At 45.1% G+C, this 23,646-nt stretch overlaps 1 protein-coding gene across 4 annotated transcripts in view; it reads left to right on the top strand.

The window, feature by feature from the left end:
- FOXN2 (forkhead box N2) overlaps positions 1-23,646 on the top strand; it is a 30,354-nt gene that overhangs the window by 2,056 nt on the left and 4,652 nt on the right. For 3 of the 4 annotated variants that reach the window (XM_059840840.1, XM_059840839.1, XM_059840841.1), the window contains exons 2-5: positions 9,547-10,097; positions 16,819-16,943; positions 20,458-20,522; positions 23,464-23,532. In XM_059840840.1, the coding sequence (XP_059696823.1) occupies positions 9,561-10,097; positions 16,819-16,943; positions 20,458-20,522; positions 23,464-23,532 (796 nt within the window). In that variant the 5' untranslated portion in view covers positions 9,547-9,560. The remainder of the gene's footprint in view (positions 1-9,546; positions 10,098-16,818; positions 16,944-20,457; positions 20,523-23,463; positions 23,533-23,646) is intronic. The other variant, XM_059840842.1, reaches the window with a different exon arrangement.

Below are 23,646 nucleotides of genomic sequence, written 5' to 3'. Positions count from 1 at the left end.
CTTTGTTGGGAGTGTCTAGACCAGAGGATGAAGTTGTGACCTGCTTTGGGTACTGCTGCTGGGGCTGTGCTGAAGGACCTCTTCAGGGATTTTTCAGCCCAGAAGTAAGATATTTTTTGTCTAAAAGGGGCACCAGTTAAGGAGTGTGCTGCCTCAACAGCTCCAGCCCCCACAGAATTTCTGCTTGAGGAGCCTTTCAATGTTCTCTAGAGAGCTCGGAATTGAAGGCACCATCATTGCCAGCAACTCTCTGTGTCAGGACGTGCCAGTCCAGTAAGTGATAGAGCAGATAGAGGTGTGTGTAATGGTCCTGCTGAAGGAGATGTACTGCCTAGCAAGTGAGTGGAGTGCCTTGGAAACAAGACAGAGGCTTAGGGGACATGTCAGGCGGATTTTTGCCATCTTTATTTACCACAGGCTCTGTTCCACTCAGTGCAATAGACTTGAAAACCTGACACATTGAGCAAAAGCAAATTCTCTTGGTGGATGAGATAGTTTTGAATCTGAAGATGATCCACACAGGTATGGTTCAAACTGGGAGAAAGCCATGGGGTTCTCATGCAGAGTTGTTGCTTCCCATAACAGCAGCAGAAGTTTTCATGTTGGTTTCACTGGGGTTGTAATTCCACCTTCCTGCTCTGTCATCTCTCCCTGCCTACTCATTGTTGGGGTTAAAAGGAGCTGGTATTTAGGAGAGGAAGTACCCCAGGCTCTCAGAAGACTTTTTCCATGTGCAGGTTTGTGATACCTTATCAGAAAGAGCTGCATAGAGGGATTATAGCCAGCAAGATGGCAGAAAGGATGGGCGTTGGGAGGAGTGATAGTGTGCCCACAGCGACTGCTGCCATGCATTCTTGATGCTGTTCCCTGCTCTGGGATAGTCCTGCTGCACTGCTGTGATGTAAAACAAGCTGTGTGAAACACAGCTTTCCTTGCCTGGATGGATGGAAATGGATGGAAAGCAGCCTCTACTTCCCATAAGTAAATGGCTGTCAGCAGTATCAATGAATGCTCACGACCTTTTAGCAAGAAGTGCAGCTTCTGGGTTATTCCCTTTCGCTCCTTGAGCATTTGCCGTTCCTCCTCTCCTGGTAAACAAGTGCATTTTGTGTAAGCTCATCTGTAGGATGAGCTACAGACATCCTACATCTGTAGGATGTCACTGCACTGATGGTAACTTTTCCTGAGGGAAGTGGACGGAGGCAGCCAGTGCCTCATCCCGGTGTGCATGTGCTGCTGCTCCACCACTGAAACAGTGTTGGGCAACTTCCTGCAGCTTGGGTGACTCACGGTGGAGCCCAGCTCTGCTCTTGACAAGTGCTTGCTTGCAAACCCTGTCCACATGGGGAGGCTCCCTGTGGCTGCATCTGGGGTGTCTCTTTCCTGATCCAATGGCTGCCTTGTCTTGCAGAGAGGACACAAGAGACCCCTGGGATGCTGCTTCACTTTTTTCCTGGCCCAATCTTTATGTGTCATAGATGTGTGTTTGTTCACTGTCACATTGTACCTGCTGATTTGGGGATTGTGCTGGGTGATGGTGAGCTCTCCATCTCATCCTCAGCACGCTGGGTAAAGCCACGCAGTGATGTTCCGTGGTGCTTCCAAAATATAATTTAGGTCAGCAAGAAGAGACAGCTCACAGTGCTTGGGTAATAAATTACATGGAATGGAAGAAGTACTGCCTGATGCCAGCCAGCATCTTTATGACCCCTGGTACTCTGCCTGCTCCCTGTAAAACATTATGGCTGTGGGAGCACGAGGGTTGGGTCACTCCAGTCACTCCAGGCTGGGAGGGTGCTGTTGAGTGCTCAGTGCTGGCCTGTATGGTCAGCAGCTGGGAAACATGACAGCTGTGTCTGGGGCAGGAATACCCATTTTATTGAGTGGTTGCTCAGGGGCACCAGGACCATTTTAAAAGAAGCCTGTAATTTGTGAAGATAGGAATACTTATACTGAAAATCAATGATGTGGATTTTGACTTTTTTTTTTTTTTTGCTGAGTGCGTTGAAAATGTTTTCCCATTATGTTCAGACTGGACTTAGTGCTCCCTACTTTTTCCTCAAGGGTTGGAGAATGTTAGGGACTCCATTAAATTGACTACTGCAAGCATCATCACCCACCCCTACTCTTCTGCACACTCGGTCTTTGGGTCTTCTCTCAGGTTATTTTCAGTGCATTCCTATCTTGCAGTTTGCCACTACTTTTAGTTTCCCAGTTTAAGTGTGGTCCAGTGCTTGCTTTCTTTTCATCAGTGTCACTGGGTTTTGTTGTGCTTAGATTTGGGGCAAGTACATGGTTGCCTAAAAGCTGAGTACTGGATATGAAGAGAGCTCAGCACCTGGAAAAGTTTCATGAAGTAGAGCTGAAGGAATGGCAGCTGGGAAGATGCCTGGAGAAGCTTCATGAAATAGAGCTGGAGGAGTGGGAACTGGGAAGCTTCCTGCTAAGCAGCATCCACTCATTATCCCTTGTCCTCTGGTGTGTGGGGATCGTCCCCAGACCAGTTATCAGCCAGTTTGGTTTGGTTTAGGGATGTTGAGTAGTCAAAAGTAGGAGGGTTTTTTGTTTGCTTTCTTCTTCATTTAAACAGAAAGCCAAATTCCACACTGATGGAATAAAATTAAAAGCAAGTTGGCCGGGGAAGTCAGCACAGTGAAGAGCATTGCTTTGCCTTCCCTGGGTTCTGGAGGAAGTCTTGCACTTTAGGAGCAGGAGCTGGGAAGCAGCAAGTGGGGACAGCTTTGCAGTCACCAAGTTGTACTGGTAGTGTGGTTTTGTGATACAGCTCCCGTGGTGTTTTCCAGTTAAATCTTGCAGAAGGGTCAATTGGGGTGAAGCTTCAAGTTGTTGGTTTTCCACTGGAAATCGGGAGTTTTGGTACTTTAAAGGCAGAAAAGCTGTGTGGAAAAGATAGCTTCATGTTTTCTAGCATTGGTAATTTGGTACTGACACCAGCTGAAATGTAGCTATGTTCACTTCTGTTTCAAGAGGATGGTAGAGAAACACACAGAAAGGTTACCCTGGAAAGGGAGTTAGCATCAGAATTATTTTGCAAGTCATTTGCTCAAATGGCTCACTTGTGAACATATCAGTGGTTTACATTTTTCTTTCATTTTAGTCCACTTAGCAAGCACAGTATTGAATTTGAGGAGAATGACCCATAAGCATCTCTTGAAAAGCTATTGCCTGTAAAGCATTTTTCTTGAAAGCACTTATTTCCCTCCCCTCCCCTTTTTGTGTCTTACCAAAGGTTTTTCTTAATAGTTAAATTTCACTGCTTGTTTGGGTTTCTTTTTTTTTTTTAATATTATTTTCCTGTCCCAATTTCTCTGTTAGATTGTCATTATGTGCATGTTTTAAATCTGAGGCACAGGGAGCCAGGTCCAACAGTGACTGCAGCCTTTGGAAAAGCTTCACATTTGCAAAGTCTCTGAAGGCAGCAGTGGAATAAATGTCCCAGAGGCTCTGGGTCGTGTACAGGGTATGGATTGGGGTCAGGGCAAGTCTGAGCTCACATATAATTTTCCTTTCAGATATTTGTTTCAAACACAAACCACTTATGTCTGTGCATATGTATGTATTTAATAAAAAAAATACAAACTTTTATGAAAAAAAGTTAGAAATCTTCCTCTTGCTCCCTGCCCTTTCCTGGACTATGATAATGGTTTGTTTAATCCCTTCCCTATTGCAGGACTTCTGAACTTTTCTTAATATTGGACCTCTGAGTTGGTTTTTGTTACTTTTTTTCCCCACCCTGACTTTAATTATATTACAGGGTGTGGGAGAACATTGACATGAGAGACTTGGAAATATTTCTGCAAATCCCTGGAAAACCTCTCTTGCCCTTTGAGCCCACCAATGCCAAGGCTCAAATGAAGCCCCTGAACTTCTGGCTTGTCCAGTTCTTTGGTTGATTTGTTTTATTTTCAGGCTGGATTTGAGAAGGTGATAAGTGCCTTTTTAATGTTTTTTAAACCCGTTATTTTTAATTTTCCTCAGCTTTGCAAGCCAAGAGGAGCAGGAAGGGCTCTGCCTGCTGCAGGTGCTGCCCCTGGGAGCATCTCTGTGTGTCCTTTGTCACCCAGGGGTTCATCTCTTCCACAGACACTGGGTCCCAGCTTGCTGAAATCTGTGGCTGAGAGGAGGTTTTATCCTCAGAAGACTGTAATGCCTTTAGTTGTCTTGGATACGTGACATCATATAGTGTTATAATCAAATATAGGCCTTTCTCAGGGCTGGGGGAGGGTCTCAGCTGACCTCCAGCAGGGCTGGGAGGTGTGCAGGGCATGGGCAGCCCCAGACAAGGGAGATGAGTGGGGGGGGAAAGGTTGAATTAGTAGGGGGGCAAAGTGGTTTGGTGTCATCCTTTTAATGCTTCTGGTCAGGCAGATTGGTGCTTTTTATTGATGGGTTTGCATTAGCCGTGCCAGGGGTTTTTTATTTGTTTGTTGGGGTTTGTTTGTTTTATTGGGTTTTTTGTTGCTCTTCCCTCCAACACGCAGAGACTTGTAGCTGGTCCTGTGCTATGTGCCTGATGACTTGGAAGTTTATCCTCAGCTTGGGTAGGTGAGCAATGCCAGTCATTTATTTGTCTAATTCTTGGGCTGTTTTGACAATACATATTGATGTATTTGAGTCAGGACAAGCCCTTACGCTTCTTGTAGATGCCAGGGAATATGAGAAATCAATAGAGGAGTTTGCTGTTGGTGTAGTTGTTTGCATGCAAAAGCAGGTACCAATTGTACAAATACTCTCACAGAGCCCTTTTGTGTCAGGACAGAAGTTGTGTGTAAAGCACAACCGTCTGGCTCTGTAACTAAGGGTGCACACCCTGAGCTTGGTGTGCAAAGAGTGGGTGCAGAGCTGCTGTCATGAAGTGTGATGTGGCTGAAAATCCTTTTTCCTGGATTAAAATTATGTTCCACTCCTCAGACTTAGGCAATGCATGGTAAGATTTTATTTTATTTTTATTTTTAAACCTGGAGGGAAATCACTGTCCTGTTGGCAGGCTCCAGGTCTTCCCGCTATTAGCTGAGGTGACCTAGTTGCTTGGCTGGTCCTGCAGAAACAAAAAGGTGCATTTAGTTGTGGAGAAGGTTGTCCTAACCTGGGGCACTGATGCTGTGCAGGTGCCAAAAGGGCACCTTTCATCTGATGCCACTGTAAAGGATCAAGCAGCAAGAGCAGCTCTGTTTTCATGCTAATTTGGTGTGGACAGGGCTGTGGCACCTTCTGACAAAAAAGCTGAATTCTTTCCTGCCAGTTCAGTGAGTCCAAGCGTGGTGGCCACTGAAATGATACCTGTAGTACACTTACACCTGCAATGCTGCTGAGTTTGAAGGAGGTCACCTTTGGTGGGATGGTGGCATCTGACAGCTTTGTCCTTTTGGTCTGGATTCTGCTGGAGCTGAGACTTCTTCCAAGAAGGGCTGCTGCAAAGTAAATGTGCTTTCCTGCTTTCCTGAGGATTTGCTCAAGTGGACTTCCAGTTTCATTAAATGGTTGGCCTTTTAATAAAGCAACTTTGTCTTCATTGAATGCTCACATATCAAAGCATTTGCTGCTGTGGCAGAACATAGCAGTGCTGAAGGTCTTCCATCAAAATTCACTCGTAGCTAGGGGACTTCGAGGGAGCGCACAAACCTGGTTTAAGCCAGGTGTGCTCTGCTAGGCTGAAGACCTTTCAGTGCTCATAACCTTCCCCAAACTTAGCTGTCCAGTGACTTTGAGAGAAAGCTGCAAAAATTATTACCTTGTCTTGAGGTATGGAGTCTCCTCTGATCTGTGTGTGCTTCTCTGGACTGCTGCCTTGGTACACTTGCAGCCTTAGTCAGCCCCTTCAGACCTGGGCTCTGCTGCTTGGGTTGTGAGTGCTCTGGAAGAGCAGGTCTTCACTGGGCTCTGGGTGCTGGACTGGCATGGATTAGCAAGGAGGTCTGCTCCTGGCTTTTATGAGATGCCAAAAATCAGACTGCTGAAAGAAGGTTGCATCTCTCACCTCTTTTCTGATGCATCGTAACTTTTATTTGAGCAGCCTCAGTTGACTTGGCAGCCTTTTAATCTTCTTACCCTGGAATCATAGTCCTCTGTCTGTAATTAGCAATACAAGATGATGTGCACCTCCATTGTGAGGAGCATTTGAGGGGGCAAATGTTTTGTTTGGCCTTTCTTTTGAAGGTACCAACAGGAGATGGTTCCTTGAGTTCCTTAGGGTTTGGATGCATGAGGCTCTGCTTCCAGCTGGAAGTGTTAACAGCAGTGGAGAGCAGCGTGCTGTGTCACTCTGTACTCATTGGTAGGGTAAAGCACATGGGCAGAGCACAAACTCTTCTATGTTTTTCAGAGGTGTGCTTAAATCATATTAATTTTGCATTTGCCTGGCTGAAGATTGCCTTCTTGGCTCTGCTTACAGGGCTGGGGCTGTCCCCATGGGAATTATCAAAACATCTGCACTGGAGAGCTGCTGCTGTGCTCTTTCCTTCTCACACTTTGCTCTCCATGCTCTTACTGTGGTTTTTCTGCTGGGTCATCCCTGAGCACAAAACCCTGCAACCCTGCCAGCTTACAGCAGAGATGGCTTTGGTGAATTCCATGACCCTTATCTAAAACATTAAACCCCAAATATTGGAAGTGGTAGTCTTGAAAATGGCATCTTGGTAGCTGTGTTCTCACAGTTGTGTCTGCTTATAGGCAATCAGAACACACATGGAGAAAAAAACTTGTGGATTTTGGATGTCTTTAAGAGTCTGTGTGAATGAAGAGGGGTTCTGGAGAACACACAAACTGGCCATTTGTGTGCCTTCAGATATGCTCCAATGGCACTTCTGTTGCTCCTGTGATTTTATTTTTTCTTATTTATTAGTTGATAATAGTCTAATATGGCCTTTATACCTTTCTAGAAAAAAATAAGTTAATTTCTGGTATGTTCTTGTAGAAGGTGTGTGAGGTGGTGAACTCGGAAAAAAAGATAATGAGATGTGGATTTTTTGTAATGCATCTAAGAAATGTGACATTAACCTATATTATTTACTTTTAATAATATTTATAACTTTATAATATTTAATAATGTTATTTATATTATTTATGTTACCTGCAAATAATTTTTATTTTCCTGTAGGGCATTAATATGCTAATGATTCTCTTTTGTAATGCAGTAGCATACAAACAAATAGTGCATTGACACCACAAAGTCTGCCTGATTATAAGTGCCAGCTTAATAAGTTGTTCTATTTTTTCCCTTATATTTTTGAGAAGACTTGAGTGTGCCCAGCACATTTTTGTGTTGAAAATTGCCTCCTTTCCCCTAAGAAAAGAATACAGTGACCTCAGACTTGCATGTGTGTGTCAGCATGTGCATGTTCTTGATCTGCCATGCTGACGGAAGAGTTGTAAAGGGAGATTTCGTGCAACATGAACCGGGAGCTAAAATTACCAAACACGGCTCTGAGGTGTAAGCTCCTGTGTAGCTGCCTAAAGAGGTGCTCAACCAGGGAGCAAAGTTAATCATTAGAAAGAGAACAGAGCAGCTCACATTGCAGCAGAGTTGGGGTTTGTCTCACTGTGTGAATTTTATCACTAGCTCTTTGTTTGTTTTTTTTTTTTTCCTTAATTTAAGAAAGGATTGAAGAAGTGACATGAGCATATGTATATATGGCTGTGTTTAAAGGCAGCCATTGCTGACTGCCAATATGAATCTGCTCTGGTGCCTTGGGGGAGAAGTAAATTGTAGGGAGAGCAAAGCTATTTTTGACCAGCTATTTGAGCAGCTCACTTTGCTTTAATTTTTTTTCTTTTTTTAATACTGACTGAGCTGGTAGCTAATCATACCCATCCCTGCACTTTATAGAAATAAGAAACAGAAGGTAAAAAATTTATGAATGTTTTCCAGCACTGCTGCTGGTAAGCATAAGTTCAGGTGCTGTTGTCACCACAGCTTTGCAATAGCTGGTGCAAGAGCATATGAGCAGATGAAGAGAGGAACAAAAACTGCTGGTGGGAAACACTGTGTGTTTCCTGGGGGAGGCACAAATTCTGCACCTCATGGCTGCCTGGCACCAGGCAGGGTCTGGCAGGGCTGGGGAGCATAGCATGGATTATCCTGTTGCCTTTCTGTGACACTCCTCCATTGCACCTATCGCTCCCTTTCTCCAAAATAAGGAGGCTGGGCCGTGTTCTGCCAGGGACACGGTGAGGCTGCCAGGCTAGAGCTGGCTGGGTCTGGGGGTTGCACAGCCAGGCAGTGGACCCTTGGTAGGAGGAGATGCAAGAGCAAGGAGACAAGTGTTTATTGCAAACTGGTGTAAGAAAACGTGCAGTAACTGTGTAGAGCTGTCTGGTGAGATGTGATATGGAAACTGTCCTCATCTTGAGCTCTGGCACTGGGACCAGGAGCATGAAACCAGAATGATAGTGCTTACTGGGACAGGAAACTGGAATGGGGTTTGGGGTTTTCTTTGGTTGTTTTGTTGGATCTTTTTACAGTTAATATGAACCTCAGCTTTGCTGTGTGCTATTTACAACTATGAGCTGCATCCATAGTTGGAGTGTCTTATGTCTGTAGGGTACATGTGTGTGTACAAGTACACCCCCTACATCTGTACAATGCTCACATCAGCAGGAAAAAACCAGCTGTTTACATAACACAGTTTGCTAGAAGACTCCTTTTGAAACTCTACAAGCAAGGTGGTGTCTGTTGGTGTAATGCCTCTAAAGCATGGGTAGCCTGTTAGACCTTGCATTGAGTGGCAGTGTTTTATAGATAATGATGTTATGATTAGGGTTTTAGTGTTTTGTTCTTTTGGGATTTTTTTATCTAAGTGGTGGGCCATTGTTCCTGCAGCTCTGAGCTGCCACCCCAGTGGTTGGTCCCTTCCTGTTGAGAACTGGTCCCAGCACTCTCTGCTCTGCAGGGAAGCCCAGGTTAGGGCAGCAAGCCCTTGCAGGAGGGGAAAAAGATCTTGTGGACCCAGGCAGCTCTGTGGGACACAGGTGATGAACAGATAGGCTGGCCAGATCTTCCCCTGGTAGAAACAGGCAGCAGCACTTGGGAATGACTGTGACTTGTAGGGGTTATAAGGATTTCATTTGCATTGAGACCACAAATAGGCTTCATGCTGATTTAAGTTTTGCAATTCCTTTTTCACTCTTTGGACACCAAAGGCAAACACTTCTAAACAGGGTCAATTTACAATATGAGTAACTTAAGAGTTAGTGTGAGATCTGAATGGATTAGATCCTACCTGTTAAGGTTTTCTCCAGGTTTCGGGTGTTGACATGAAAATAGCTATTATTTCTGTGTCTGAATTGGTGTTTCTAGATAGATACAGCAATTTCCAAGTGCTACCCATAAGCTCTGCTTATAAACCAAGGGGAGTTAATGCTCCTGAGTTTACTGGGAGGCTCCTATTGGACCCTGGCTCTCACCAGTGGCTTCAGTGTTAATGCACAGCATGGGGATGGTGCAGCCCTGTGCTCGGGTTTGGTGGGCTCCTGCTGAACATGACTGTGGTAGTTTGCAATGATTTCTGACCATGTCCTTTGTTGCAGACCAGTCAAGCTAAATGGGTCCAGTCACTGGGATGACTCCGGATAAGAAAGCTGAAACGCCGGGAGCAGAAAAAGCTGCGGGACTACGGCAGTGCCATGGCGTGGGCAGCCTGCCCGACGCGGGCCACGCCGGCAAGCCAAAGGCCACCGTGGTGGACAGGGATTCAGCGGATGATGAGCTCACAAATTTGAACTGGCTGCATGAAAGTACTAACCTGCTAACAAACTTCAGCCTCGGCAGCGAGGGCCTTCCCATTGTTAGCCCCTTGTATGACATCGAGGGTGACAGCGTGCCATCCTTCTCACCATCCTGCTACCAGAACCCTGAGAAAAAATCCTCCACTTCCAAACCCCCTTACTCTTTCAGCCTTCTCATTTACATGGCAATTGAGCAGTCCCCCAACAAGAGCTTGCCAGTCAAAGAAATCTACAGCTGGATCCTGGAGCGCTTCCCCTACTTCGCCACAGCCCCCACCGGCTGGAAGAACTCTGTCCGACACAACCTCTCCTTGAACAAGTGTTTCCGAAAGGTGGAGAAAAGCCATGGCAAGGTGAGACCTGGCAGGAGGGAGGTGGAGCAGGTCGGAAATTCAGGGAGAAATGGAGCAGGTTCTGTTGTTCTTAGGCATGTTTTGTTTGGGTCGTTTTCACCCCACCATGTCCTCCTAACACTTTATTTGCAAATGGAGGTGGTTTGGAAATGCTGCTTCTGTGAAATCACAGGATGACAAAAGTCACTGCGTTTTGTTATTTATTGTTGACCTAGGTACACCCAGCTGTGGTGCAACCTTTTAAAATCTGGCACACATGCAATTGCAAAGGACTTTTGTTTCCATTTACTTACAATTTTGTTAGCCTGCAATAACCAGCCTTAAATTTCAGATAACTCTCTGAGGATTTCTTCTTGATGAAGCCTCTTGAAAGTAGTGCTTTCTCTGTTTTCCAGTGTTGAAATTCTGGGGTATGTTCCTCCTTCCCTGCTTTTCCAGCATGGCAATAGCTGCAGTTGCACTGGCAAGCAGAGGAGATTATGGGATGCCAACCAGCTTCCCTGCTTGGCTAGCAGGGATGTTGCCCCTCTGGGTGCAGATGCGGGTCCCCTGCAAGGGGGGCACAGTGGGATGTGCGTGGTTGAGTGTTCCTCAGTCCAACAGCTTTCTCAGATATTAAACTGACTCTTCCATTTGTGATCTCCTGTTACTCTTAGCACAGCTCTAGCTTTCCAATAACTGTATGAATTCCTGCATTTAATGGACTGTAATGCTTTAACATCTGTCATAAGAGAAGATGTGCGTCTCTGTGTGGTGCAAACACACTTCCTAAAGTCAAGGATACTCTTTCTGTACAAGTTCTTTTTTCTGATTTATGTGATTTTACTAGTGACTTTTTTCCTTCCTCTCTCATTCCCCATCATGTTCCTCAAAGAGCTGGCTGTGACTTAAATAAACTAACAAACCACATACTGAAAGTCAACAAACAAGTCCTGTGCTTGGAGGTCAGACTCAGTGGTAGCAGGCTTGTTATCAGAAATGCCTGCAATGCTTGGAGTGCTTGACAGCTTCTCACTGTAGAAAGGGGTCCTGGAGCTGAGTGGCCATTGGGGAGGACTGCCTTGTACTGATAGGGCTGAACACCACTGCTTCTCAATATTCCTGCTTCTGCACTAAATTGTTAGGGTGTTGTCACAAGCAGCAGCTTCACTCTGAAGGAAAAAAAAAAAAAAGACTTTTTATTGCAGTGTGGCAAGTCCATTACCTACTCCATTGCTGAATCCTGCTGAGTGTTAGGATGGGCTCTTAACGTGGCTCTGGGTGCTGTGATGGGGTAGCTGAGATGCTCAAGTGTCCCTGTGTGTAGGACTGGATCTGAGCAGGGACCACACACTGCTTTAGCTGCCAGAAGTGTTGTTAAAGGCCTGGGTGGCTCTGTCCAAGGAAGGTGGCATGAGTTTCAGAAAAATTAGGGCAGGAAAGGGAAATCTAAACTGGTATGAGTTCCTTCTGTCTGTGGATCTGCCCTTAAATGCTCTGATGTTTTCCAGCCTCATGGGTTAGGAGCTACCAGTCAGACTTGTTGTCTTGGCACTTGGGTGACAGGAGCTTGACACTGCCTGGTCCCCTGCTTACCCTGGCATCTCCATGGGTACTGCTGGGCTCAGAGGATGGCTTGCTGCTCAATGTGACATCTCTAGTAGGAAGAGCAAAATGCAGAATATCTCCCACTGCTGCCAGCAAGGTGATGCTGTTGTGCTCTGTCAGTGGTTTCCCAGGGCTCCAGAAACTGCACAGCTCTGTAATTCTAAAGAACAGAAACTGTACTTACCAAAAAATACCACCCCAAAAAAGCCCCTCCTGAAACTTTGCTGAAGCTTCCTCATTTCCAACAAACAGCAGTTCAGTCTTTACCCTCTGCCCCCCTAGAAAAGGACCAGAGGAGGGTACTGCTCCAAATTCTTCCTGCAAAATAAGTCTGTGGCACACAGCAGCATGCCTGGACCCTGTGGGAGTTGATCTGGCAGATGATGGAAATGCTTCAGACCCCTTTGGATGAGCTCCTCAGGTGTCACTTCTTGGAGCAAGCAGCAGCTGCTCACAAGCTCATTTTGCTGATCCTGTTGCATGTAACCATGTGCTAGCCATGCCTGTGGGTGCTTCCCTGAAAGGGCAAGATAATTTTGTATTTTTCTTCCTTTTTTTTCTTTGTTGATCACATTTTGTACGTCAAAGGGAGCACGCAATCAGTTTTCTTCTATGCCAAGTGCCTGTGGAAGCGGAAAGGTCCATGGCATGTAGTATCAGAGGAGCCTGGTTTATTTGCTAACAACAGGGTATGAAGGGTTTTACCGCCTTTCAAATGAATCTGAGCTCTTGTGTTGGAAGAGTCTAAGATGTCTGACAGTAGGGGATGGATGGTCTGTGCCCCTGCATGCCAGGACAGGCTCTGCTCTCTGACACCTCCCTGGCTATTGCTGCTGGCTGTCAGCTGTGAAATCATCTCTTTGAGGTCAGGCAGCAAAAGAAGGAAGAGCCCATCCTCATCTTTGCCATAGTACTGATATTTTGTTTTGGATTGGAAGTGCGTGTTGAAAGAAAGCTGATTTTTCCCCACTTCCCCCCCTGAGCTGGCACTGCAGGGCAGTTTCAGGACTCTTGCACTGGACTCATTTTGGCTGGTGCTTAGCTGGAAGAGTTGCTGCAGGAGCATGCCTACTGTGCCCTGATGGCTCTGGGCATTGTCCACATGGCTGTGCTGGAGCAGATCTGAGCAGAACATCCAAGACTCAAAGAGGTGACCCCTCAGCACCAATTCCCTTATTCTGCAGAGCTGCTTCCACCAGACTGTGCCCCATCATGTTGCAGCTGTAGCTCTGGATGGTCGTAGCTGTGGCTGATTGTTCTGTGTGGATATTTGCATCAGCCAGCTAAATACCTGCAGGGGTTCAGGGGTCTAGGACAGCATCCAGCAGAGATTGGGGGAAGACTGTCCTTGCTTTTACCACTGGAAAAAAATTACATGTTGTGGTTTTCTTTTAATGAGTGGTGCTGAAGGGAAAGTAAGTGCCTTGAGATGCCTCACGAGCCAGCATTGCAGTCAAGAGGAGGAACTTCTTGTGCCATGGGATCAGGATGTATGGACATCATCACCCTGCTAAAATACCATTGCCTGCTCTGTGTACACATAGCACACTGCTGCTGTACCTAAGTGGTGTGTCAAGGTTTACCCCACAAGCTGAAACACCTTTTCTTTTAGAGCTGCGGTAGAGAACATGTGTGCAGTCAGCCAGGCAGATGAAATTCCCAGTGGGTCCTCTGGTAATGGTGGTGGTTAACATCAAGGGGATGATGCTGGAGCAGTCCCAGGGACACCTGCTTGCCTTCCAGTGTTCGTGCTGTGGCCCTGGTGCCCCTGAAGATGTGGAGGTGTGCTTGTGAGTCAGTGATCCTCAGAAGATACAGCTAAAGCTCCTTGCATCTTAAGCGCTGTCGTGCTGCCTTGGGCTTGGGGGGAGAGGTGCCTACGCTGTGACGTTGCTTTTTTTGAGGGAGCAACATCTGATCTACAGCACAGGAGGACCTCAAGTGAAAAGGGCTTTGGGGCTGAAAGCATAAAGAGTCTCCCTGCTCTTTGTTTAGATTTGTTTTTATGATTATGTCATTGGGAGTTATTAATTAATTGATGCTGAGGAGAAAAAGTTTGAGGAGGCAGGATCAGCATCCACATCAAACATTAATTTGGCAGGCCCCTGCTTGCATGGATGTGGCCCTGCCACTGTTTTCTTTAGAGGCTGGGGGTTACAAGGCTTGAATATCTTCAACAAATGTCCTTTTCTTGGTAGATATCTGGTTTAGGTGTTAGTGGCAGGTTATTTTTTTGTCAAGAGATGGTGATAAACAACGTGTAGCTTTTCAAGTATTTGGGCAAAGAGCAGGGCAAGTGCCATCCATAAGCCTGTGGAGATAGGAGAAAGATGCCTTTTCTGTGGTAAACCTTTTGGTGGATATATTTTAAACCTCCTTGCACACAGGAGGTTTTCCAGTGGTTCACCTTGCTCAGGTGGATGCAGCTGGTGAAGACTGTCTGTCCCTGATGGAGCCAGGACTGCTCCCAGATGTGAAGCTGATGGACAGCTCTCTGCAGCACAGGGACATGGGCCTGCAGGGAGCCCGAGCCACCAGCACCAGCTCAGCTGCTCTGCTTTGGTTGCTCCTCAGACTGGTGGGGGACTGTGGTGGGGTGGTGGTAAAGGATCAGGCTGGATCATGGGAGGCATGTTGTTTCCAGCCCACATTTCTGTAATCCAGCCCTGAAATGCTGGGGGCTGGAAACTTACTGTCCTTACAAAATAGCCCTTGTACATCAAAATGCAGGAATTCTTTTCTTTCCTTTATTTTTGCATAGATAAAATCCTGCAAGTCAAATTAGAAACATTAGAAAGATGCAGAAAAGGTGATAGACCAAAAACTAATCTCAGAATTATATGATTACCCCTGTTTTGAGTTGCAGAGTAAGAAGAGCCTGGTGTCCTCTTTTCACTGACTCTGAGGGATTTTTCTCTAGATCTTAAGTACAAGTTACACCTACATTTCATTCCAACACTTGCCTCACTGTTGAAGTGAAATACTAACCTCCAAAGGCAGTTTAGCATTTTAGAGTGTCCTAAATTAGTCCTTGCTAGGAGAAATGGCACAGTCTGTTCTGGCTTGTTTTAAAGCTGGATATTGGTTCTGTGGCATTTCCAGCTCCAGCTGTGGCAGGCTGTCCCCTGACACATGACACTTTATTTCAGACCTGGGCTGGACTTCTGCCCCTGTCTTTCCTAAGCAGAGGGTGCAAGCAAAGCACAGGAGCACCTCCATCATCTCTTCAGCCCCATGTCTACTTTTAGCATCTCCAAAGGTGGGTGGGAGTGTGGTTTCACATTACACATGACCCAAAGAAGAAGTCACCCTGTTTACTGCCTGTTGCATTGGATCTGTCAGTATCTGGATGGCTTCAGGGTGTGCCCAAGTTCAGCTTGCTGTTGCAATACCCACCCAAAATCCTTGTGTTATGTTGTCAGGGCAGCAAACTGGAGGAGTACCTTGCTGGGAAGATCAAAGAGGGAAACTAACCCCCAGCAGCTGAACTGAATGAGGCATGAAGCAAAAGTGCTCACCTAAAGTAGCAGATAAGGTAGCAGATAAACAATGTAGAGACGTGGTTTGCTGATCAGGGGACTTCCTGCTGCTCCCTGGGCGCCATAGCCTCCAAACTGTGAAAGGGAGAGGTAAAAAAAAAAAGCCAGTTGGGCATGGTTGGGGTACTGGGGAAAGGGGTCTGGGAGAAGTAAAGGATCAGGATGTAAGTCTGTCAGTGAGATGATGGATAGAGCCAGCTGGGAGGATGCCTCCTTTTAGTATCTAGGTGGTTAAATCATCCTGCCAGCCACCATGGCTATTTATTAATTAAAAGTAAGCTTCTTGATAAGCTGTGCTCAGCTTTAGCATGAAAAGGTAAGTATAAGGAAGATTCAGGTTAAAAAAAAATAACTTGGAGAGATGCAGCAGCTCAGAGATCTTTGTTAAAGGCAGTGGCTTTAGCTGCAATTGCAGCTGCATCTCTTTCTCAGCTGGGGCTCTCCCTGGCTTGATTTTTCTCTCATAGCAAGGTACTTTCTCTTAGAAAACCCCTGTGACTTAAATAGAACCACAGACTTGCATGCTTTTTAAGTCCTTTTTAGTCTGGGGTAAATCATGGGGCATCCATCCATAAATTGGAATTAATGCCCCCTGATATCCTTGCAGGAGGAAGCCAGCTGGCCACTGTGGGCTCACAGGAGCTTCCCCATGAAGTTTGGGTTTCTGCTCTGATATTTAGCCCCCAAAAATCCTTTAGAAGGATCTTACTGTTTAGGTGTACAGCTTCCCCGTCCTTCAGCCATGTACATTTCCATTTCTGTAGCATCTGTTTTCCCCTAAAAATCTGGTGTGGCAACGTGCAGAGCTTTTAGCTGATCTGTCAGGTGTTTCTAGAATTGCTGATATAGAATTAGAGAATTTCTGTTATAGAATAGAACTATTTAATTAAGTTGCAAGAAGTAGCAGGCTCAAAAAAAATTAGGTTCTTTATTTAGTAAATTCATGAAGAAAGCTTTGAGACAGGCAAGAGGTGCTTTATCTTCCTTAAGTTTCAATATACCAAATTTCATATCGAGAATGACTAGCACAGGGGTGCTTACATTGTGCATCAAAAATACATTCATTAGGTTTTCGGATTCTGAGAAAGTGGGAATAATCCATTTTGTAGCTGGACATTGAGCAAGATCCTTTTCCAGGGTGGTGTAAAGTTTAATGAATATGTGTCTATATCTAAACCAAGGGGAAGCTGCTTTGGTTTCTTACCTAGAACCCTGTTAAAGAAAAGATTTCCTATCAGTTTACTGATGCCTGGACAGGTCCCTAAAGTCACAGCTGTGTTTATTAATTGTCAAAATAAAGTTTACAGCATTTAGGGGACAAATGGGAATGGGGCTTTAGAGAAGGGGTTTTGGAGATGCCATCATGACCTGCAAGATGGGTGCTTCCATAGTGTATAATGAGGGTCTCAGGGCCATTTTCTCAATTTTGGGACCACCCAGGATGGAACTGCCTGTGGATGTTGTGTGTCAGCTGTGCAGTGGTGTGTGCCTTCATGCAGTCTTTGCACTGTGCCGCAGCTTGGGGATATTAAATCAGAAAGGACTGTACCAGCCTGGTCCTGGATTTTCTAATTTGCTGTGTTTCTTCATTGCAGGTGAATGGAAAAGGGTCCTTGTGGTGTGTTGACCCAAAATACAAACCTAATCTTGTCCAAGCACTGAAAAAGCAGCCTTTTTCCTCAGCACTTGCATTTTATACTCCACCAGCGTCGCCACCCAGGTAGGTGGAGCTCTCATCCAAGCAGGACACGTGTGGTGCCAGGTGGCACAGGGTGTTGAAGTGCTGTCATCTGCTGCCACCCGAGAGCAGAATTTGAGTGGGCCTTAGGTGGGACCAGCTGGGTGAGGTGGGGAGATGCAGTGAGCCCAGGCTTCCCAGCAGCACATCTGGGGTGTGGTTAAGTCTCTTATTAACTGTGGGAGAGTTTAAAAGAAGAAGGTCAGGGGTGTGCTGGCTGCTTTCTGGAGAGCCCAATTACTGCAAAGAGGGCAGGCAGTCCTGGGAACTGGAGCAAAATCCTCTTTCAAGCACAGTCCATCAGGACTCCTGTTGTGGAGACGGTGGGTGTCGTCTCCTGTAAGTCACTTGTCTGGACATAAAATGTATCTGTTCTGTGCTTTGGTGGAAAACAGTCAACTTTTCCACAGTCTGAAGGGCTGAGATGCTGCCCTGAGAGAGTTGTTTTTCTCTGAGGCTGTTTAGAAGCATTTTGCAGCAGGGATGGAAAAGACACCCTTTGCCATAAACAGTTTGAGGTGGGGCATACATGACTTCTGAAACCAGGACTTCCTAACCAACACAGTTTAAGATTAGGCACTAGATTTTGAAGAATTTGAAGTCACATTCAACTCATGTAGAGTTTGACTCAGAGTTCTGAGCGGAGGAAGAGGAGCAGCAGCTGGGTCAGCCTGTGGAGGCAGGAGGACGGAACGCAGCGCAGCACGTTGGGTGAGCTCAGTTCTGAGGAAGGCATGTGGCTGGTTTGTCAAGTGCAGGAAAGAATTTGGGTGAGATAAGAGGTCATTAAGGTGTTTGTACATTGCCTTATGCCTTAACCTTACTGCAAGGAGTTTCCTTAACAAGCAGGAGGAACTGGGATTCCTGGAGCAGGATGTAAGACTGATAGCACTGGGCAGATGTTTCTCAGGGTCTAACAGGACACTGACCCTGGGAGCTGGCACTCCTGTGCAAGCCTTAGGGGCTCAGGATTTTTGTGTGCCATGGGCTTGTCCAGTGGGGTTTGTAACCCACAAGATAGAACCAGTTGTCTCTAGTCTCTCTCCCACCCAGGGCCATCCTTGGCTGGAACAAGCCAGGCAGAAGTACCCTGTTTTCCAGCTTTCTCTTGGAATTGGGAGCACTACTAAAATAACCCTGAAACATTGAAGTATTAAGAAATAGATTAGAAGCAGTGAGATGACTGGTGGTATTGCTTGGGGTTTATGGGAATAAAGATTATTGAAATGTCTGTAATTGGGCTCTAGAGGAGAATGCTTTTACAGGCTGTAATGTTTCTGTGTAAGGGTACGGACCTCTGGTTTTGGGTACAACTCAAGTGAAGGTTTGGTCCTTGAAAGCTTGAATGTCTTTGTTAGTACAGTTTTAAAGTCTGTGTTAGTACAGCCAGACTTTAAAATGTAGACAATAATACAGATGGGAAGTTGTCTGTCCTGCCAGAGGTGCAGAGGATTGACAGACTCAGCCTGGGCAGGGTGTTTAGTGCCTTGTCCAGTTAAGCTTTTAAAATCTCCAGAGTCTCCAAGATCAGTGCAGCTAAAGTTGTGTTAAGTGTGGTTTACTTAGCTTGGATAAATGCAACATACCAAAATTAGGTGTGAGGAAGGAGACATTTCATCTGCCTGCTTAAGTACTTGGAAGAGCAGAACTTTAATTCGAAGCTGTTTTTGGTAAATTTTTTTTCCCCTTTATTGAAGAGCTAGTCACACTTGCCAACAATTACAAGGAAATCCTGGATCTAATGAAGGCACATGGCAAAATTCCCACTGACTTCAACACGGGAAGGGTTTTGCAGTGCTTGTATTTATGAGTACAAGAAAATAAGAAACAACATACTAAGATACCAAACTGCTCCCTGGTTTATTTTCCTTCAATAATAAAAAACATTTATGTGACTTTCTATCACACCCAAAAAAACAGATTTATTTTTTCCCCTTCCATGCTTAGATTTGATTTAAATTTTGGCCTAATTTTGGGGAAGGGCCCCCAAGGATCTGCCTTGTTGTAGAGAGGGAGGAAGCCCAGAGGTTCAGCTGGAGTGAGGCTGAAATACTGTCCAAATTTATCTTCACAGTGATCCTAAAATTCAGCTGTGGCAGTCTCTGAATTTTCCAGTGGGAAGACTGGAATTCATGATTATTTTACAATGTGTTTGTGGGGAGTCTGCCTATCATTCAGCACGATTTTAAAATAAAATTTAGGCTGTTGCTTTGAGCAGAAGCTTTCCAAAACTGTAATCTGTGTCTAGTGACACTGAAATTTGTATTATCATAGATGATTGGCATGCCTGATGCATTTTATTTCTGCACAGCTTGTTCAACAAGTCCTCGTGAAGCCCCTGGCTGCATTCTGGTTCTAGTGCTACATGAATGACAGCCCTGGGGACAGCCAAAGTCCTCATCTTGCTCATACCTTATGCATGGCTTGTCTTAATCAATACCAGGCATTAATTTACTTTGGGGAGCTCTATGTGGACATGATTTTTGAAGGGTCTGAGCTTAGACAAAGGGATGATGATGTTTAGCATCTCTTTGTACAATGGGTCTGAGGGCTGCAAAGCCAGCCTTTTTGGGTCAGACCATTGCTTTCCTTTATTTTTAATTTTCCCCCCCCCCCACCCATTTTTGGATCTGTTCCCTTTGTACTCTGTGCCTGCTACAAGAAAAGATACCAGACAGTGAACCCTATTTTTGCACATTTTTCCCATTCAGCTGAGGTTTCTCTTGAACGTTGGGCTTGAAAATTCTGTCATCAGCCTTCAGATGGTTCTAGCAGCACTATAAAAGATGCACATTGCTCCATTTCATGCAATTTTAATAGTGTGTACTATTTTTGTTGTAGTTTCTTCTAACTGCTCACTTATATATTTATAATAAACTGAATAATTAGGGCTTGGTGTGTAGCAGAAAAAAAAAACCCCATGTGAAAGCTTTAACTTACCCTTTATTTTGTGAGGGATTTGGGGCAAAGCTGGTCTGATGATGAAAAACCATCCTGGATGGCATCAGCTTTAAAATCAGCAGTTGTCTTGATTTGGTTTTTAATTTAGTATTACTTTTTGTTTTTGTTAATTTCCCACCACTGTTTGGAGAAGCAAATGATCACAACTGGTCCTTACCTGTCCCCTGAGCATCCCTGTATGAGCTAATGTTTTGTTCACGTGTAGGTTTTATGTACTAAAAAATCCATATCTTTGTTTAAAATCCAGCCTTTAGGCAGGTATAGAAGATCTGTAGAAGTCAGTGACTGTTGCCAACAGTATTTTTGCTTAGTGTGTGTATTTGGAGGTGTTCTCCACATGCTGGTGATGGCTTAAATCACTACGAACCAGTGCAGAGCTATCTACTGAGGGCAGCAGAATCGCTTGCCTTCCTGTGGTGAATAGGGTTGGTTTTGTTTTTAGCCTTCTGTGATCATCATATTGTGTCTGTTATACTTTGTACACATCATTTGCCTGATCAAGACTTGGCTTTGAGCTGTTGAATTTCTTTTTCAGTAGGTCGTCATCCCCTCACTACCTGACTTCAGTCCTTCAGCAGAATCACGGCCGAGCTCTCAAAGGTAAACTTGGAATTTCCTTTCACTCTCCACCCCTGGTTTTGGTGACAAGCATGGACTGCAGCCCAGCTGATGTTGTCTCTGTCTCTGCTCTGAAGGGTTTGCTAGATGACAAAAGAACCCAGATGTACTACAATGCATGTGTGTTATATTAGCTACTTGTGTGTTAATTTTAAATCCATGAGGTGAAGTTCAAGGTGTAATTGGGGCCGTCTTGTTCTGACAGCAAAATATTCAGCACATGCATCACTCCCAAGTATGACCTACTTAATGAATAGTTCAGTAGAAAATGAATCTGAAGAACTGAGAACCAAAGGTAGCAAATGTTAGTGTATAAAACCTGTGGTACCAAGAGGGAGCTAGAAAGTGTGCTGGGGCTTGCAGCATTTCTTATGAAGAAGCCAGTTGAGCACAGCTCTTGCACCTTGCTAATAAAGCTTAATTAGGCTTGTCCTAGACAAAAAAAAAATAATAATAATTTCAGTTTTTAAGTGCTGAAAAGTGAACAGTACTCAATTTTTAAAGGGTTGAGTCTAGCAAAATGTGTTGCAGACGAGTGTTGTTACAGCTCTTCCAGCAGGATAGTGCAAGGCACTGCCCAGGTGGGACATGAGCAGACACCCAGCTCCCTGATTTGCTGGCTCAGTAGGCTTAGAGGTGAGAAGGTTGCTTTTAGGTTTTGGCCACAAACCAGGAGCTTTGGTTAGGGAGCAAAGCCAAGGGTTTTTGGAGACCAAGCAGCTGCCTGGCCCACAGGTGATGATGGCCATGCACCCCAGAGGTGGCATCTGGGTGGCAAGGAAACATTCCTTGGCTGCTGCAGGGCTGTGGGATCTGGGGTTCTCAGGGCTTGTTGGAGAACACAAGAAATCCCTCTCCTCCTAAGGATTTTGCTGATGTGTCCTGTGACAGGTTTGGAGGTTGCCAGTCTGCTGTTGCCTCTTCCATTTAGCTACACCAGAGGTGCCAAAATAATGACGCTATCTGGTTATCTTAGTTTCTGCTTGTGGGGGAGCCTGTTCAGCATTTCTCTGGCATTAGAGGCAAGCCATTCATGTTCCTGGGGTCCCACAGGGCAGCTCTTGTGCAGATGAACAGAATTCCTTGTAATAAAGTGCTTCCTCAGCCATTCTGCTGGAGAAGTGTAAATTTCAGTGGGAAATACTGATTTTTGAGAAGAGCATTCACAAATGAAGCCAAAGCACATTATCAGTGACACGGAGCACTGCTAAGGAGCCACTGCAAAAGTGTCTCTCCTCATTCTTTGGGAGTGTTAAGGTGCAGAAATACTCTTTGTAGGTAGTAATCCTGCGTTGCATTAATGCCTCTGATTGCTTGTCATTTTAATAAGGTGGTGCTTATATACCAACATCAGATGATCAAATAAAATGTCTGGGACAGCAAGTAAGGAGTGGAAATATTTCACTTCCTGATTACACTAGTGGAACAAAGTAATTTTTCATGCTTTATTTTTCTACTTTTTTTTGTCAGTTGAATTCATATAACCTATGAATTCAGGGGCTCTGTTTCTGCCAAAGACAGCCAAAGCAGAAGGAAAAAAAAAATTTCTGTGAGTGCATTGGGGTAGAGCCTAAAGTATGCTGGATTTAAAATGAAGGGCATGGAAAACAAGGGGGGAAAATGTGTATGTTCTATAAACTTTGTTGGAAACAGCAGCTCAGTCCCCTTGCCATGTTGGTACAACATTTCCAAGATGTCATGTTCTTCAAATTTCTCCTTGACCAGGGGTGAAGTTAGGGAGAATTATCAAGATAAGGAAGCCACGCTGACAACTGCAGTCCCCCTCCCAGTACTACCTTCCCCTTAAATTCAGTAATACAGTTAATGCCTGTAAGGTGGGGAAGAAAGCAAATGCTATCAGAAATGACACTGCTGATGTTTTGCTTTAACAGTTCCCCCCACAGTTCCAGTTCAGCAGAACTGAGAGCCTGTTCTGCTTGCTGCTGGTCCCTTCCAGCCCTGTTCTCCACTTGCTGCTCATGCATATGTACATACCTACCTACACCTCAGATGTGATCTGCTCTCAGGCACCCAGGCTCTTGTGAGAGCTCACTGTCTCTGTGCTCCTGTTTTGCCTGGTTAGTCCCCCATACCTGTTTCTGTTCTGTATGAGGAGAATTCCTCCTCCATTGCAGAAGTGAGCCAAAGAATGGATTGGATTTCCTTTTCTTTAAAGGGCGTGAGCGTGTCCTGAAGTGAGTGGGAAAGGTGTGCTTGTTTCTTTTCCCTTTCACCTTGTTCTGGTTAGAAATGTCACTCTCTGCCCTGTTACCCTCGAGGTGCCTATCAGAAATGTAAGCAATCTACTCTGCAAAGGATGGCATTTTGCAGCAGTGCTTCTCACTGCAGCTGACAGTGCCACAATTCACCTCAACCTTTCCTACGTGCCCATTTATTATTTAGATCTCCCTGCTTTCTAGATTGAGCAGTTCAGTGGCCTTTCCCCCCATGTAGTCTCAATTTCTTCCGTTTGACTTATTAGTGTGGAAAATTCTGCTAGAGGAAGGAGGTGTGCTGAATTAGTGCTGCATTAATGGGCCCTGCACATTCACACAGCCAGGCTATGGAGCTGCCGAGGTGCTTTGCTGTGCCATGGGTCTAATCTTTCTCTCCCAACTGGTACAAACAAAAGGCACTTGTTAAGTATAGCAACAGCATTGTCACATGAAAGTCTAATTGTGTCACTGATTCTTGGCTTCAGTGAGTGCAACGTGAGAGCTCGGCCTTTGAATGTCATAGTTAAGGTATGAGGCTGATCTGGAACAGTATTGAGCTGTACAAGAGTTGTGCTTTGTCTGAGTTTGTACATTCCCCCACCCTTGCTCTTTGGTGTAGGCCAGTACAGGCAAAAATATATATATATATATTCTCTTTCTTGTCAGGCTTACCTGAGTTCTAACATTTTGCTGCTTCTGCTTTACAGAATCTGATATTGATGCTGCTACTGCAATGATGCTGTTAAATACTTCCATTCAGCAAGGGATGCTGGACTGTAAGCATAAGCCATTTTACCCTTGTTTTTCTTCTCTACTCACTACTAAATGCTTTCTCTATAAAACTTCAGGAAACAAGTATGGTCTAGTTTCCAAACAGTAAGAGTAGTCAA

The sequence above is a fragment of the Haemorhous mexicanus genome, chromosome 3, assembly GCF_027477595.1.
Source record: "Haemorhous mexicanus isolate bHaeMex1 chromosome 3, bHaeMex1.pri, whole genome shotgun sequence".
Taxonomy (NCBI): Eukaryota; Metazoa; Chordata; class Aves; order Passeriformes; family Fringillidae; genus Haemorhous; species Haemorhous mexicanus.
The sequence above is the reverse complement of the archived record's forward strand: the minus strand, read 5'-3'. Positions and strand labels throughout refer to the sequence as shown.